The 17,937-nt window shown below is 39.8% G+C and overlaps 1 protein-coding gene across 3 annotated transcripts in view; it reads left to right on the top strand.

Annotated features, from left to right (window-relative positions):
• The window catches only part of EXT2 (exostosin glycosyltransferase 2), a 124,204-nt gene that overhangs the window by 65,286 nt on the left and 40,981 nt on the right, over positions 1-17,937 (top strand). For all 3 annotated transcript variants that reach the window (XM_036326120.1, XM_036326119.1, XM_036326121.1), the window contains one exon: positions 16,183-16,372. In XM_036326120.1, coding sequence (XP_036182013.1) covers positions 16,183-16,372 — 190 coding nt within the window. The remainder of the gene's footprint in view (positions 1-16,182; positions 16,373-17,937) is intronic.

Genomic DNA, 17,937 nt, shown 5'->3' with positions numbered 1-17,937 from the left:
TTTAATTTCTAAGATTTTTTTCATCTTTTTTTATAGGTTCCTAGTCTTATTTTTTTTAAGGATACAATACTTTCTCTCTCTGAATATATATGGTTTTAATTTTTCTTTAGCTTCTTATATTGTTTGTTTCCTTTGATTCCTTTTTCATTTTGTTAGTTTCTATCTTTCTTTTTTTAAAAAGTATATTTTATTGATTTTTTTACAGAGAGGAAGGGAGAGGGATAGAGAGTTAGAAACATTGATGAGAGAGAAACATCGATCAGCTGCTTCCTGCACACCCCCAACTGGGGATGTGCCCGCAACCAAGGTACATGCCCTTGACTGGAATCGAACCTGGGACCTTTCAGTCCGCAGGCTGACACTCTATCCACTGAGTCAAACCAGTTAGGGCTTATTTTCTATCTTTCATATTGGAAACTTAATTCAATAGCCTGATGTTTCTCAGCAGACTGTTCTTATTTAAGAGTGAGGCACTCAAAGCTGATTAGAAGCTCTTTGTACACAGATAAGGTTTGTGAACTGATAGGCCTTCTTAGGTTTAGAGGATGGGGACCTGGTTGTTTGCCCAAATGTTGACATTCATGGGTTATTTCTGTTGGATTGGTTCATTGATCCAGAGAATAATCTTTCTGCCTTGGATGTGTGGGAGAGGAGGGATAAGTCTGGGCTACAAGCATTTTGGGAGCTGAATGGAGGAAGGAGATGGGTGCTCTTTCATTTTATAGATGAATACTTGGTCTGCTCTGTTCAGTATAGTGTCTCACCCTGCCTTTCATGCCTAGTGTCTCTGAGTATGGAATCTTTCTAACTCATTTTCTCCAGAGAGTAAACTGCCCTCCACCTGCTAAGCAGGACAGCAAGAGGGTTGGCCTGCTTGTGCATGTCAGTTAAGGGATCTTGGGGCCAACTGTTCCTTATTCCTGTTTTCAGAGTTCCTCTTCCTGAACACCTAATACCTCTAATTTCTGAGTCGTTTTATTTTCATACTTGGAAAGTTCAGCTTTTTTTTTGCTTTGCTGGTAACTTATGTTCTTCTATCTGCATTTTGTTGTTTGATTAACTAGAACTAAAATTCTCTGTATTTTTTTATTTTAACATAATTTCAGACTTAAAATTCCAAAATAGTAGAGTTCTGTACACATTTCATCCATATTCCTTGTGTTAATATTTTGCCGCATTTCCTTTATTCTTTTCTCTCTCTCTCTCTCTCTCTCTCTCTCTCTCTCTCTCTCTCTATATATATATATATATATATATATATATATATATATATGTATATGCACACACTAGAGGCCTGATGCACGAAATTCGTAGAAGAATAGGCCTTCCTTCCCCCAGCTGCCGGCACCAGCTTCCCTCTGGCACCTGGGACCCAGGCTTCCCTCACAGCCCCGGCTTCATCCAGAAGGTCATCTGGAGGACGTCTGGTCTAATTAGCATATTATGCTTTTATTATGATAGATGTTGTGTGTATGTATATACTGGGGTGGGCAAAAGTGGGTTTATAGTTGTGAGTATGCAAAACAGTTTATTCTTGTATTATTTCCCATACGAATAACTGTAAACCTACTTTTGCCAACCCCTGTATATATACATTTTTTCTTTTGACTCATTTGGAAGTTGCAGATATGAGGTACCTTTACCCCCAAATACTTCTTGTATGGAATCACCAGTGGGGAAATACTTTGAGACTATAAATATCCTGTCACTCCTCAAACTTTCACTCACTAGTTGTAGCATCCACTGATGATTTCTTGCCTGAATCAATTGTTATAATGGTTGCCAAATGGTGATTTTCTAATTCCCATTCTCTAGCTGCTTTTGAGAGTGATTTTTCCTTAAGGTTGGGGCTCATGTCTTTAATCAGTTTTGGAAAATTCTTAGTCATTTTCTTTTTGAATATTACATAGCTGTCACTCTCACTAATCTTTCCTTTTGGAATCCTATTTAATGTATGTAGACCTCTTTCATTCTGTTGTTATGTCTCTCAGATTTTTTGTTTTTTTTTCTTATGTTTTCCACATTTTTATCTCTCTGCATGCTGGATAATTTTTCACATCTAATTTGCTGTTTTCTTCAGCTATGACCAGTGTGATTTTTACCCATCCATTGAAATTTTAATTTCAGTGGATATTTCTAGAAGCTCTATTATTTTTCAAATCTGCCTGCCCCAGTTTTTTTCATTGTCTTTTTTTTTTTTATGTTTAGTTCATTCTTCTGTATCTTTAATTATTTGAGATATTTACTTTATATTCTCCAATTTTTAACTTTCTTTTAAGGTCTCTAATCCTGTCATTTGTGTACTGCCTATTGCTCTTGTTGCATTGTTTTCTTATATGTTTTATAATTTTGGAATGTAAATTCATCTTCCATAGGTTTTCTGTGCAAATCTTTGCCACTGGGGATAAGGCGGTATTTCTTCAGAGAGTTTATCTGTTCTTGTGGTTTTTGTTTGTTTGTTTTGTTTTTTGCTTCTGCCACGTGTTCCAGAGCTAGTGCAGAGATAAATCACTTTTTTTAACATTAATTTTTCATAGGAGGTTTCCATACTACACAGAGTTCATTTAACCCCCAGGTAGAGTTTCCTCCAGTGAAGTCTTTCTCCATACCATAGCTGACCTCTATAATACAGTCAGTGGCTGCCAGCAAACATTTTTATACCCAGGCCAGAGAACAAGCCTCTATTTCATACTGTCATAGTAGTTCAAGTATGGGATAGTCAGATGAAACTTAAAAATTTTTTTTACCTCTCATGAGAAATAGTAGTTTAAGTCACCATTAATGTTTTCAGACACTTTGGATTGTAGATTGCCTTGTTTGTTTAAATCAAATAAGTTCAAGTCTTTTCATTGAAGCATTTCTTTTAAGTGTTTGCAGTGTACATATTAAGCAACAGATCCAGGGATGATGATTGTGTATTTCAAGGCCATGTTCTAAGAATAATCCAGATCTTTTGCACTATCAAAGAGCTGAATTATTATTTTTAACATATCAAAATATAAATCAATGATGTGTTTTTGGAGCTCCTGCTTTATTGTATTCACCCATTTAATTGATTAGACAGTATCTTAAACCATCTTACCATAGATAAACTTAGTGAAATTTATTACTTGCAGACTGATATAACTCATGAATTATTAAAAGCATCAGCATATGGAACCTGCTCTTTTCTCATTCCAAATTCTTTTAATATGGCTTATGTTGAGCCATTTAACTGGCTTCTGTCCATCCCACTGATGGAAGCCAAGCCAGACCAGAGTTCTTATAAATGATTGGTTTGTCTTCCAGCGAGGAGGATGAAATGTCAACTTTTTCCTTCACTACCTGAAAAGCAATCAGTGGCAACCCTTCCTGCTCTTCTTGACAGTAGTTTGGCTTTACAAAAGAAGGGTAGGCATCAAGCCAAATGTGAATTTCAGTGCTATATAAAGAAAAAATTTAAGTAGCTGAGCCTCAGATAATAACTGGAATTTTCAGAGAGGCATTCAGATGGGTTTAACCTGTGAGCCTTCAGTAAGCTAACTATAGCTCAGAAATTCCTGAACTGCATGTTTTAATCCCTTCTTTCCTGGGGGTGATCTGAGTAACCTACAGTTACTTACCAAATCTCTCTTTGTAGCAGTTTGCTCATCTGTAGGACTGGGTTTAGGTAAGAACAGAGTGACTGATTTCCAATTACTAATCAAGGTCATTGAAAAGGACATTTTAGATTCAAACTGGAGTTCAAAACCATCTATTTGCTTGACCTTGTGCTTTTTTTATCTCTTTGAAATTCATTTTCCTTACCTGTAAAATGGGGGTATTACTTATTTCACAGAGTTACTATGAAATAATACTTGTGGAACCATTTTGTAAGAGGTATAGTGCTATAAAAAGTTAAGTGTTGTTAACGTAAGGCTGCTAGTTTAATGCTTTATTACATGGAAACATAGAGCTTAGAATTGGTGGGACTCTGGAGGGGAAATTTGGAATGTACTTACTAGAGCAGCGGTCGCCAACCGGTGGTCTGCAGACCACTAGTCGTCTATGAGGTCTAAAAGGTTGGTGACTGCTGTACTAGAGGGCATTTTTTGAACCCAAATAGCCTCTATTTTTTATGTTCTGTTGTTCAATCCTCACAACCACAAGAGTAGCATTCTGTTAGCTCTATTCTTACAGAGTAAGAAAGTGAGACTGATTTATTTTTGAGATCTACCTCCCCATCATCCTGTTTTATAAAGAGGAAGTGGAGGTCTGGAGAAGTATGGTGACTTGTCTAAAGCAGAGATTCTCAGTTGATCATGCCACCTATTATACTGCCATATTTTCTTTCTTTAATTTTTTTTTATTTTATTGTTTAAAGTATTATAAATAGTAGTACATATGTCTCCTTTTTTTCCCTATTGACCTTCTCCCGGCCTCCCCTACCCCCTGGCACATGCCCTCCCCCCCCCTCCCGCCCCCCCGCGCAGTGTCTTGTGTCCATTGGTTATGCTTATATGCATGCATACAAGTCCTTCAATTGATCTCTTATCCCCCTCCCCCAACACTCCCCAGCCTTCCCGCTGTAATTTGACAGTCTGTTTGATGCTTCTCTGCCTCTGTATCTATCTTTTTGATCATCAGGTTATAATGTTCTTTATTATCCATAAATGAGTGAGATCATGTGGTATTTTTCTTTCACTGCCTGGTTTATTTCACTTAGCATAATGCTCTCCAATTCCATCCATGCTGCTGCAAATGGTAAGAATTCCTTCTTTTTTATAGCAGCATAGTATTCCATTGTGTAGATGTACCACAGTTTTCTAATCCACTCACCTGCTGATGGGCATTTAGGCTGTTTCCAAATCTTAGCTACAGTGAATTGTGCTGCTATGAACATAGGGGTGCATATATCCTTTCTGATTGGTGTTTCTAGTTTATTGGGATATATTCCTAGAAGTGGGATTACTGGGTCAAATGGGAGTTCTACTTTTAGTTTTTTGAGGAAACTCCATACTGTTCTCCACAGTGGCTGCACCAGTCTGCATTCCCACCAGCAGTGCATGAGGGTTTCTTTTTCTCCACATCCTCGCCAGCACTTGTTGTTTGTTGATTTGTTTCTGGTAGCCATTCTGACCAGTGTGAGATGATACCACATTGTTGTTTTGATTTGCATCTCTTGGATAATTAGTGACTTTGAGCATGTTTTCATATGTTTCTTGGTCTTCCTTCTATCTTCTTTCGAAAAGTATCTATTTAGCTCCATTGCCCATTTTTTGATTGGGTTGTTTATCTTCCTTTTGTTAAGTTGTATGAGTTCCCTGTAAATGTTGGAGATTAAACCCTTACTGGTGATAACATTGGCAAATATATTCTCCCATGCAGTGTGCTTTCTTGTTGTTTTGTTGATGGTTTCCTTTGCTGTGCAAAAGCTTCTTATTTTGATGTAGTCCCATTTGTTTATTTTCTCTTTAGTTTCCATTGCCCTAGACCAGTAATGGCGAACCTTTTGAGCTCGGCGTGTCAGCATTTTGAAAAACCCTAACTTAACTCTGGTGCCATGTCACATATAGAAATTTTTTGATATTTGCAACCATAGTAAAACAAAGAATTATTCTTGATATCTATTTTATATATTTAAATGCCATTTAGCAAATAAAAATCAACCAAAAAAATGAGTTCACGTGTCACCTCTGGCACGTGTGTCATAGGTTCGCCATCACTGCCCTAGACAGTGGTCGGCAAACTCATTAGTCAACAGAGCTACCAACAGTAGTTCTTCAAAATAGACTCGCCCAGGCCGAAAACTGACTTCTGCGCATGGGCCACGAAGTTTCAGTCGCACTGTGCACACGCCCGCATGTGGTATTTTGTGGAAGAGCCACACTCAAGGGGCCGAAGAGCCGCATGTGGCTCACGAGCCGCAGTTTGCCGACCACGGACCTAGGAGCAGTATCAGTAAAGAAATTGCTTCGGCATATGTCTGAGATTTTGCTGCCTGTGGATTCCTCTAGTATTTTTATGGTTTCCCGTCTTATGTTTAAGTCCTTTATCCATTTTGAGTTTATTTTTGTGTATGGTGTAGGTTGGTGGTCTAGTTTCATTTTTTTGCATGTATCTGTCCAATTTTCCCAACACCATTTATTGAAGAGACTGTCTTGACTCCATTGTATGTTCATGCCTCCTTTGTTGAATATTAATTGAGCATAGTGGTTTGGGTCGATTTCTGGGCTCTCTATTCTATTCCATTGATCTATATGTCTGTTCTTGTGCCAGTACCAGGCAGTTTTAAGAACAGTGGCTTTTTAATACAGCTTGATATCTGGTATTGAGATCCCTCCTACTTTGTTCTTCTTTCTCAGGATTGCTGCAGCTATTTGGGGTCGTTTTTTTATTTCAGATGAATTTTTGGAAAGTTCGTTCTAGGTCTGTGAAATATGCCGTTGGTATTTTAATGGGGAGTGCATTGAATCTATAGATTGCTTTGGGTAGTATGGACATTTTGATGATGTTGATTCTACCAATCCATGAACATGGTATGTTCTTCCATCTGTTTATGTCTTCCTCTACCTTTTTTTCAGTGTCATGTAGTTTCCGCATATAGGTCTTTTACCTCCTTAGTTAAGTTTATTCCTAGGTGTCTTAATTTTTTTGGTGCAATGGTAAATGGGATTGCTTTTTTAGTCTCTTTCTGTAAGTTCACTATTGGTGTATAGAAATGCCATAGATTTCTGGGCATTAATTTTGTATCCTGCTACATTGCCGAATTCATTTATTAAGTCTAATAATTTTTGATGAAGTCTTTGCCATATTTTCTTAGTAATTGTTTTTATCTTGACCCCAGAATTAAGTAGAAAACACAACAGTACACAATTAGATTGACAGTATAAATATAAGAAGACTCTGTCACTGGCTTTATGATAGATTAGATGACCTTCCCAACAGAACTAAAATACTGAATGAAGTATTATAAAGCAGCTTTAGCCTATTGCTAAGCTTGTATGAAAGGATGACATTTGTTGGTTCCCTAAACAAAGTGAAACGAGGTATTCTGGGAGGTGATTTTGAGCCAAAGCCAGCTTTTGCTGTGGAGATTTTTGCAAGTTTGATGACCTGGAGCTTCTACCTGATAATTGTATGAAGCAGAGGACAGGGGACCAGGATTAAAGCCTGTGAGCTGGAGGATCTAACCCAGGCTTCCTGGATGGCAACTAAAAGATTGTATCGTCAAAGAAAGAGTAAAGAACAGTAAGTCTGTATTGACCAAGATGTTGAGAACTGAAGTCATAAGCCACCTTCGTGGCTTTGTGGTCCAAATTCATACTACATGTGTGGCCCAAATAAGCCTTGAGAGGAGAATTTGATTAAAAGTGGCCTGAGGTGATAGGGACCAGCAGAAGTAGACACAAACTCTTTGAGGAACTCTTCTTTAACCTGGGTCCTAAATAATTTTTACAGACAAAGGGTCTAAGGAAAATGAGCAGCTCACAGTTAAAAACCACACAACCATAAATAAGGCAGACACCTGCAAGGATCTTCAGATTATAAGATTAGATTATTAGGTTCCAATAAATTATTCAGAATACAGCCCACGGAGACAAAGAGATGTGAGGGAGTCATGGAGTGAAGTGGGGAACAGAACAATTCCAGCACATGTGTAATCAGAGTTCCAGAAGGAGAGAGAAAAAGAAAAGATGTTAAACACACCTAGAAGAAAGAGACTAATAATAGAGCTATTTGGCCTGCTCCTGTGACCCTGATTTAGACTCTATGGCTCAGTTTCTTGGGATGTCAGAGAGTTGCAGCACCTGTGACTACAGTAAAATGTGGTTAGATACATTCCAGCTCCACCAATGAAAAAACTTATTTATGAACAGATTACTGCAAATAGTTGTAGGAATTCTAAGTTGATAATTTATTCTCTCCCGTAGTTGAGTCTGCAGCACTAAGGGGATTTCTAGCCTGCGATTTCATCGTCTTTCATATGTCTGTTTAATGTGAAGTCAGTGAGATTTAGCCATCAGTGTTATTCTTGTTTTTCAGAACAGTCCGTTATTTTTTGTTGGTGGAATGAATTAAGGACATCATGCAGCAAGTAGACTTCAGACTTGTTCCGAATCTTTTCTCTCTTGATCCTCCTTGAAGACATTGTTAGATCTCTACAGTTCTGCAGTTTCCCAAGTCAGTGCACGCCCAGAAGAGTGTGCTGCGGAGTCATTGGGGCTGCAAGGGGTTTAATGGTTAAGGCAGCACGGGCCACATTACTGACTGCCCCTTTCAAATCTCCCAGTAACCATTAACATAAATATCATCTCACCCTTTTGGACAGGGGACACCACCCCTGTGCACGTTAGTAACATGATGCTAATGCTTAACCCCTTCATTGCTCTGTTTGCTTCAAAGGCCCTGCCTTACAGCCATTGATAAGGAGTCTGTTTGAACCTAGAGGAGAAATGAAAGGGTTAGCTCTTTTTGGTTTTGCCCTCTGACCACTTCAGGATGAGAGGCATGATGAAATACTTTTCAAAGTCTTCAGTGGAAACACATCATGCATAATTGGAGCAAAAAAGAATAAATCAAAGCTTTTTCCCCCCTTTTAGTCTGGTAATTCATAATTGAAACCACATTGAGGTAAGGGTTGATAACTTCAAAACAACCAAGAAAACTGCCCTTTCTATCAAGGTAGGGATAGGTAAGGCTACTCATTACCAGGGACTCAAAAGCTTCTGTGCAACAGGCCTGTCTTCTCTTTCTTCTCACTTTTCTGCTCAGGCAAAATACCTTTATTTAAGTCAAATATGGGTTGACTCAAATATCTGCTTGCTTCTCTTCTTGTCACATAAAGTTATACATAGTGACATTTAAAAAATCTCTGATATGGTGAGTAATGGGAATTAAAGTTTGCATCATCTTGCTTTGAGCTTCATTTCTCCTGCCTGGAATTGGCTTGGTTTAGACTGAAAGAGTCCTTTGGTTGGTAATGAAATGTGGTTTTCCTCACTCTTGATTTTATAATCCTCAAGTAGTTCCAGTAGGAACATTTCAGAATGGTTAGCAAAGGCCGTTTGCTCTCCACCTTCCTCTAAGTTTTGTGTGGTAGGTAACCTTGGCTAGAATGGCTTTGGTTAGTCATATGGGGCTACCATGACCTTTCCGCTAAAAGAAAGCACACTGGGACTTGAGGAAGGGCTCGGACAACTTGCTTCGTGTGAGATTGCCAAAAGACACACCTGGTTGTTGGAGTTTGAATCTCTTTCTTGAAGGAGAAAAATCCCTTTGCCTCATCTCCCAAGGCCTTCTTTGGAGGCATCCTGAAAACCGAACCTACAACTCCCTCTCGCTAGTCTGTCTGCTCACCACTAGCTCATTCACCAGGGCTTTCCGAATAAGCGATAGGAAAGAACTTTTTTAAAGCGAGCACTGTGACCTGACTGTTGCCATGGCTATTATGGATTACTTTTATGCGCTTGCAGTTTAACCATCTGGATTTCTTACTGAAGCTTCTACAATGAATATTTGTTGCAGGAGTGAGAAGCAAAGGGTGGGCAAGAGAGAATATGGTATTTTGGCGAAATGCCGGTACTCTGTCAAGATGATACACACTTCTCCTCTTGGTACCTCCTTCCATTTTTGAGTGAACAGCTTATTGAGTATATTTGAGAGGAGTATTGATAACCACGATTCCAAAGGTGCAGCTGCAATAGATGGGCTTCGCTTTTTTTTTAGGTCTCTACTCCCAAGCGCCTGGCTCCATGCCCTATCTTGCCATGATGGAAATTTAATCAGGCAACAGAGTTAATTGCCAGCATTGTTTCCTTTTTCCTGGCAGAAGTCAGAGTCTTGAGTAAATTATGGAGGTTTAAATTTGCTTGATTTCCTGCAGAAAGTGGGGTCAAGAGGTCCCAGACTGTAGACACTCTCTTTGGTCAGCCAGCAGGGGGTTAGGTCTTAAAGGTATTTCAGAGGTGACTAAATGCCGTTTTCAAATGTCCTTCTCCAGTATGGTTTTTTCCTCTGGGGGTTAGTTTGTTGACCTTACCCCAGTGGAGCGGAGTGCCTCTGTGAAGGCATACACCCCAATTAAAGCTGCCTTTCTCCACGCCGTCACTGGGCTCCAGAGGCAAATGGGATTATGTTTGAGGAGGGAAAAAGCAATTGACAGAAGCTTAGTTGCAGATCAGTGTTTCCTATTTCTGACCTTTTGAAATAGAACATAAAGGTAGCAATGTTAAATTTATCAAACAGTACTCAGGAAAAGAAAATTTCAAAAGCTAATCATGTGACTTAAAAACAACTTCTGTCATACAAGGCTTTGCATGATGTGGCTGTATCCTGCCTGACTGAGTTTCTCTCATTTCTGCTCTCCCTCCTGCCTCCTCCCAACTGCGCAACAAGGTGGAATCTTCCCCGTCTTGTACGCATGTCTCAGAGTTCGGCACAGTTTGCCTTTCGGCTTCTTTGGCCAGCACTCTCCTGCTTGTCCTTGAAGACTACTTAGGAGTTCCCTCCTCAGAGGTGATTGGGGAGACCTTTATGTCCCCACAGGACTTTAGTCCTTGCTTTAGTACTTGTTCTTTTACACTGTAATCTATCTTTTTACCGGCTGTCTTTCCCACTACGTTATGAACATTTTGAAGGGAAGGAATTTGTTCATTTTTGCATCTCTAACATTATTCTAGGCTTACAGTATGTGCTCAGGAAACGTTGCCGGAATGAATGAGCACCAGAAATAACATTGGCAGGAATGATTGCTGTGAATGGCTAATACCGTTGTTTTAGCAGACAAGGAGAATACAAACTGGGGAGAGCTGGATGTTTTCTGTGTTTGTTTTAACTGCCATTCATGGAGGTCTATGTTGAACCCTCTGTTAAGTGTATTTATGCATAATCTCATTTAATCATTAAAACCCTAAGAGGTGGATGCTACCACACTTCCCATTTTATTTTATTTATTTATTTTTTATTGCTTAAAGTATTACAAAGGGTATTACATATGTCTCCTTTCCCCCCCCCCCCATTTTATTGATGAGGAAATTAATACTCACAGAAGTAGCTTTACACATTACTAGAACTAGTCAATGGCAGGGCCCAAGTCGAACTCTGTTAAATATCCTAATCCTACACTTCTTCAGAATAGTTAGCAAATAAGATTCTTGGTAAGTACTTTCAAATGAATGAACTGAGTTGGAAATCATTTCAGAATTCATGATGCCACTCATTTGAGTGTACATCAGCTGTTCACATCCGTACATAAGAACAGAAAGAACATGACCTGCATCATGTGGGTTTAATTTACTAACTCTAAACAAGGTTTTATTCAGTAGCACTAGGCACTGGGCTAGGTACTGGGTGTTAGAACATTTATGACTCCTGCTTTCATGGAGCTTTCCAGATAGTAAAAGTATAAAAAATAGGAAGGAAAAGAGAAAATCGTAAAGAAAAGCAGTTATTTGGAGAAGGTGAGGTAGAAAAGCCAGGTAAACCATGACCCAAAAGCATTATAACATAAAGGCAGCGAAGGATTCAGAATTCTTGGTGCTGGGATATACTTCACGATTGCTTAGGCTACTGCGCACCCCACTTTTGAGACATTAAGCCCAGAAAATTAAGCCCAGAGAAATTGTTACTCGCACAAGATCAGTACTAGCTATCACTTATCGAATGTTTGTACATGCCAGGGACTTTACATGTACACCTATTTACTTTTATTAACAACCTCTGGATTGTGAAATAATAATTAAGAAATGATTAATATAAGTAATTATTACAATGTCAAGTCATACCGTCTAGAAAACGAGTCATGTTATCATGATTTTATAGATACAGAAACTGAGGTGTAAGGAAGGCTGAGTACATTGCCCAGGTCACACTGCTGATGTAAGTGAAAGAACCTGGATCCAGATTAAGGACTCATGACTCCAAAACCGACTCTGCGCTTGCTGACCCCCTTTTTTAAGTCATTTGCATCAACCCTGGGGCGTATCCTGCAGTAAAGCATCGGAGCCTGTATCAGAGCAAATGTGTGCTCAGCAGCTAGATGTCGCCTCCACGTTCATCTCAGTGTCTGTATTTTATGGGAGTGATGGCAAGATTTCAGTCCTTGTTATGCTCCTTCACATGCTCTGTCTCCTCAGTGGGTGGCCTTTTCCTGCTTCTCGTTTTCAAGCTCTGTTTGGTATGCAAGTGAGTAGTGTGGAAAAATTGAACACCAAGACGAGTAACTGTCTGCTTCTCACCCACCCGTACCTTCCTCTCCTCCTCTCTTCGTAACTATCCTCTTCCGAGGGAGCTGGCATACGGGATGAGATGAGATCTGTGGTCTCGCTAGAGACTTCGGCTCTGCCTGGCGGGGCCTTGAAATCAGAGCTGCAGTGCCTTTCAGGGGTGCCTCAGTTTCAGTCCCAGGGGATTCCTTGTCTGAAACCAAGCTTTTCCTCTCCCAGGGAATTTCCCTCTCCTTTTAACGTCACAAAGGCATCCAAGTGTTAGCATTCCCTGCTGCTCCCCAAGAACAGACCTTATTTTGTTGGTTTTTAAATGGTTTTTCCTGTGTCAGAGGTGTATGTGCCTTTTAAAATGTATGTGCTCCCTTTGTGTCAGTGTTATATCGTTGGTGTGTTTTATACCCTCTGAAATCATAGTTGTAGGGTGGGCTATTGCTAACTGGCGCAGATTTATTATCAAGGATAAAGAATTTCTAGCATTTTTTTCTCAGAGAAGAGCTAGAAATAATGAACTCTGGAATAACCCACAGTTCCTGTTTCCAAAGTCTGTAAAATGGTGATGCTGTACCCCGGGCTCAGAGTAGGAGGGCGGGGGGAAGGGCCGTGAACCACCACCATTTGGTGTTCTGGAGTCAGACGGCTTGGGCTGTTTCCAACATCTGTCACATAGAGGTTATGTAACCCTGAACATCACCTATTCTTTCTCCCTCCCTCCCTCCCTCCCTCTCTCCTTCCTCCCCTTCCTTCCTTCCTTCCCTTCCTTTGACTGGTAAAGCAAATGAGACATCATTCACTTTTCTGATTTTATAATTTCATCATCTATAGACTGAGGATAATGACTATATCTGTCTTGGGGGTTGTTGTCAGACTCAAATAAGATAATACATGTAAAGCATGGTGCTTAATACTCCGTAAATATGTGCTCAGTAAATCTTAACTCTTTGAACATCACACATTAAATTATTTTACACACTTCTTTAAAAAATATATTTTCTGCCCTGGCTGGTGGCTCAGTTGGTTGGAGCATTGTCCTGTACACCAAAAGGTTGTGGGTTCGATTCCTGGTCGGGGCACAGGCCTAGGTTGCATATTTGATTCTTGATCAGGGCATGTATGGAAGGCAACAAATTGATGTTTGTCCCTCACATCCATGTTCCTCTCTCTCTCGCTCTCTCTTTCTCCCTCCCTCCCTCTTTACTCCTCCCCCCTCTCTCCATCTATCTCTCTCTCTCCCTCCCTTCTTCTCTCTCTAAAATCAATAAACATATCCTTGGATGAGGATTAAAAAAAAACATGTATCTTTTTTTTCCATTTAAGTGGTGTTTTTGAAGCATAAGAGAGTATTGTTTTTGGAGTAGTAGATGAGTTGGTTGGGATGGTGATGGCAGAGGGTAAACCTTGAGGATTAATTATGACTTGAGCACAGGGCAGCTTTACTGACTTCAGTTCCCATAAAAGTCAGGAAGATATGAAGAATAAGGTTTGGGGAAGAAAACTAAAAGGGGTTCCTACAAATGAATCAGATGCTAGGGCATAAATACTAAAATCCAGGCACCTTCCTAAGCCTACAGCTTAATTCAACGTGTGATGTCATGGAAACAAAGTCAGCGTTAAGAAGGTAGCCTTTCCAATTGTGTCTCTCAGCTATGCAGACTAATTATGGTCTGTTGTGGACATTTTGGCTTTAATATCCTGATTACATTAGGACTCCGGGAAAACCATCCAGTCTCCTTGAGTTCCCATCCCATGTGTATTCCATATGCTTGTGTACGTTTCCTGTCCTACATGGCTCCATCTGGCAGACAGCTGTTGTCATATACATGGTGATGGGTGTCCATCAGTGATATGGATGAGGTTGACGAGGAACTTGGGAATCCCAGATTATAAAAGACATTAGGGAAGTGTAAGCAGCCAGAATAACAGGCAGGACATTTCAGATTCAACTGCCTTCTGGCAGAAATGAAGTTAGGTCCTGGGGTTTTCCATAATAACATATGAATGTGAATGTATTAATTCCATTGAATTGTACTTACAAATGGTTACAGTGCTACATTTCATGTTATATTTTACCACAGTTAAAAAACTATAATATATTAAAAACTATTATATACTTTAAATGAGTAGATTTTATAGGATGAGTTATTTCAATAGAGCTGTTTTAAAATGTAATGTTTTAATATTTTCCAATTATCAGTACAAAAATACTTTTGTTTACTTTGCTGCAATAAAAATTACTTATTTTAATGGTAGCAAAGAAGTTGAATGTCCTTCATTACTTTTTAAATATACTTTTTAAAAATTTCAAACTTACAGAGCTATAACCTGCAAGAATTGTCCAGCGAACTCCCATGCTCATCACCTGGATTCACACACTTTATTTATTTATTTTTTTACACTTTATTCCCAGTACTCAGAAGTGATGTGCTTTGATATAGCTGTGTTTTTTGATTCATTGTTCTGTTCTGGGTTTTGTCTTTTTTTAAAATCACTTTACTATTACTTATTGGACCCTTTCAATTTGAATAATTTGTGTGTCTCGTGTCATTTGTTCCAAGAACTTATTTAATTTCTTTGATAGTTTTGTTTTTTCCTTATTCTGTGGTTTGTTTTTTTAGGAACCTCCTGTTAGATGGATGCTGGACCTCCTAGATTTTGTCGTATTTTCTATCCTGTTTTTCATCTGACTTTTTGTTCACCATACTGGAATATGTTATCATCTTTATCTTTCAATTCTGCCTTTTACATAGTTATAAGCTATCAAATTCTAAGAGTTCTCTCCTGTTCTTATAGATCTTTTAAAATGAAAATAACAGTTCATTCTTTCATGGAGGAAAATCTCTCGCTGAGGATATAATTTGTTGCTTTTGTTTTCATTTCCTTCTGCTTCTATCGTCTCTGTTTCTCCTGAGTTCCTATTCTTCTATTTGTTCATTTGGTTTCTTTTGTTCATGCTGAAGATGTTCTTGAAATGTCTGTGATTCTAGGATCTGCTCATGGTTATGAGAGAAGCACTAAAAACTGAATCAGAAGTTCTTTGTATGAGGGCAGCTTACTGCCTGGAAGGCTTTGCTGTAAGATGACGAGTGGCAAGCTCACCACACAGCTGCCTGCGGTTTAGGAACTGCAGGGGAAGAAGGCTGTAGTGCTCATCATTCAGAATATAGATTTTCACCTGCATTTTCCTCTCAGCTGTGCCTGTGTTTCCATGTCTGGAGCTTCCGTTTCCTCAGAGAATAAACCTCCTTGTCGAGCGGGCGTGGGGAGAAGAGTAGAGTTCTGGCTGAGTGGTGGGTGAAGGAAAAGCTTGTGAATCTGGGTCTCTCACTGCTTCTATCTGTGTCTTGTGTGTGTGTTGTTTTCCAATTGAAACTTTTAAAAAATCATTCTTTATTTTTCAGTTACTCCTGTGATTTTTAACCAGTCCTCCTATTTTCAACCCTATCCCTCCTCTTACCCTCACAACGTACCCACTGAGCTTAACTCCTGAGCCTTTGTGGGGTTCAACACTTTGACCTTGAACCTTGTTGGCTTCCCCTTTGTAGGTCCTTAGGTTTCAGTTCTCACTCTCCTACTCTGTTGCCACTTCTCTGGCCCCTTTGAGAAACATGTTAATATTGCTCATCAGCAGCTCTCCTTTCTCCTGTCTCATTGTCAATGTAGATTCGTATGTTATATTTATTAACTGTCATTTCAGTGGATTTGGGGAGGGGATAGAGATAAATGCATGGGTTTAATCTGCCATGTTTAGCTAGAAACCTCTCCTCAGCTGCAACAATTCTCTGCTCTGTTTTTAATAGTATCAGAACCAAACTGAATGACAGAGAGTCAGTATGAATGTTGAGGAAGGGAAGACTTTGAAAAATTGCTTAGCTCTTGGATTGGTCATGGTAGAAGCCACCAAACCTCCCATGTTCGGGTTTATTGATGATGTTGGGAAAGAGACCAGCCCGTTGTTAGTAGATCCTTCTCTGACCCTCACTAATCTATTCTCTTGCAGAAGTGGGGTAGTGTGAGCAACCCACTCTTCCTCCCACTGATCCCACCACAGTCTCAAGGTTTTACCGCCATTGTCCTCACCTACGACCGAGTGGAGAGTCTCTTCCGGGTCATCACAGAAGTGTCCAAGGTGCCCAGTCTATCCAAGCTGCTAGTCGTCTGGAATAATCAGAATAAAAGCCCCCCAGAAGGTAAGAAGAGTGGGGAGGTGGTGTATTCAGGAAAAGGCCTGGTGGTTTGGGTGTTAGCACAACTTTCAGCTGGATCCATTATGGCTAGCCAAGTTAATTGCCTCCTTTGTTTTAAATGAATTTTTCCACTTTGTCAGCAATAATGCCATTTCTGAGGCAGCTTGACCCCAGTTATCAATCATTTCATTCTTGTTCTAGAATGGCCCATTTAACTCCAAGCCCATGGCTTGTTCTGTAGCCACAGTGGTAGGGCTTAGGAGTCAGTAGGATCAAAGCCCATCGGCCTTGGGAAAACAGATCTCAGCTTCCCTCAGCCCTCTCAGCTGATTTGTTTACATGAAAACTCGGTTTAAAAGGCATTTGTTTTCTCCTTCCTTATCTCAGCTCTGATACTGTGCTCTTCAAAAAAAAAAAAAAGGATGGCCTCACCTCTGTTGGGGAAGTCAGCAAAGCATGCCCTCCCAGACTGCGAAGCAGTTCCTTAAGTGAGCACTTGCTGCAGTTCCCATTGGTTCATCCTTAATCACTTTGTTCCTCGCCTTGGCCACCCTTGCAATCTGCTGGCTGGCAGCTAGGGCCCAGGACGATTTGATTAATTGGATTTGTTTTTAATTCAGAATGCATAGGGTATGTCCCACCTCCATTTAGTTTCTCATTCAGTCCGTCTATTACTGATCCTAATCCCAGGGACTTCAAAGCTCCTGCCCTTTATAGCCTATTAAAGCCAGGAAGTTTCTGATGGATTAGAGCACGGAGTCAGTTTGGAGTTTGTAATGTGCACCACTATCACCGATAAGGTCTAGTTTATTGCCTGACAGTAGCATCTGCACTTTGTATGGCTAGTCCCTTTTAATTGGTTATACTGGAGTCGGGACAGTCGACTCTGGAAACTCCCAGTAGTGGATGTGTAGTCTAGGCTGGAAGAAGACTATGCTTCTGTCTGTTAGGCAAATCAGAAATTGCTTCACAAAAATTCTTTAGTTCCTCCTGAGACACTTAAAATGTTTCACTGAGTGGTATTTTTGTTCTCTGAGAGAATCGTGTACTTTCTTTTTAGATTTAGGGAGCCAAGGTGTGTGTGAGTTAACAAAGTAGCATTTTAAATGAAGGTCCTGCATTTTGTCCTGAGGCGCACTGCTTTTTTTAAAACATGTTTTTATTGTCTTCAGAGAGGGAGGGAGAGATAGAAACATCAATGATGAGAATCATTGATTGGCTGCCTCCTGTACGCCCCTTACTGGTGATGGAGCCCACAACCTGGGCATGTGCCCTGACTGGGAATCAAGCCTGACCTCTTGGTTCATAGCAGCGGTTCTCAACCTGTGGGTCGCGACCCCTTTGGGGATTGAACGACCCTTTCACAGGGGTCGCCTAAGACCATCGGAAAACACATATATAATTACATATTGTTTTTGTGATTAATCACTATGCTTTAATTATGTTCAATTTGTAACAATGAAAATACATCCTGCATATCAGATATTTACATTATGATTCATAACAGTAGCAAAATTACAGTTATGAAGTAGCAACGAAAATAATTTTATGGTTGGGGGTCACTACAG

The sequence above is a fragment of the Myotis myotis genome, unplaced genomic scaffold (genome assembly GCF_014108235.1).
Source record: "Myotis myotis isolate mMyoMyo1 unplaced genomic scaffold, mMyoMyo1.p scaffold_m19_p_10, whole genome shotgun sequence".
Lineage (NCBI taxonomy): Eukaryota > Metazoa > Chordata > Mammalia > Chiroptera > Vespertilionidae > Myotis > Myotis myotis.
The sequence above is the reverse complement of the archived record's forward strand: the minus strand, read 5'-3'. Positions and strand labels throughout refer to the sequence as shown.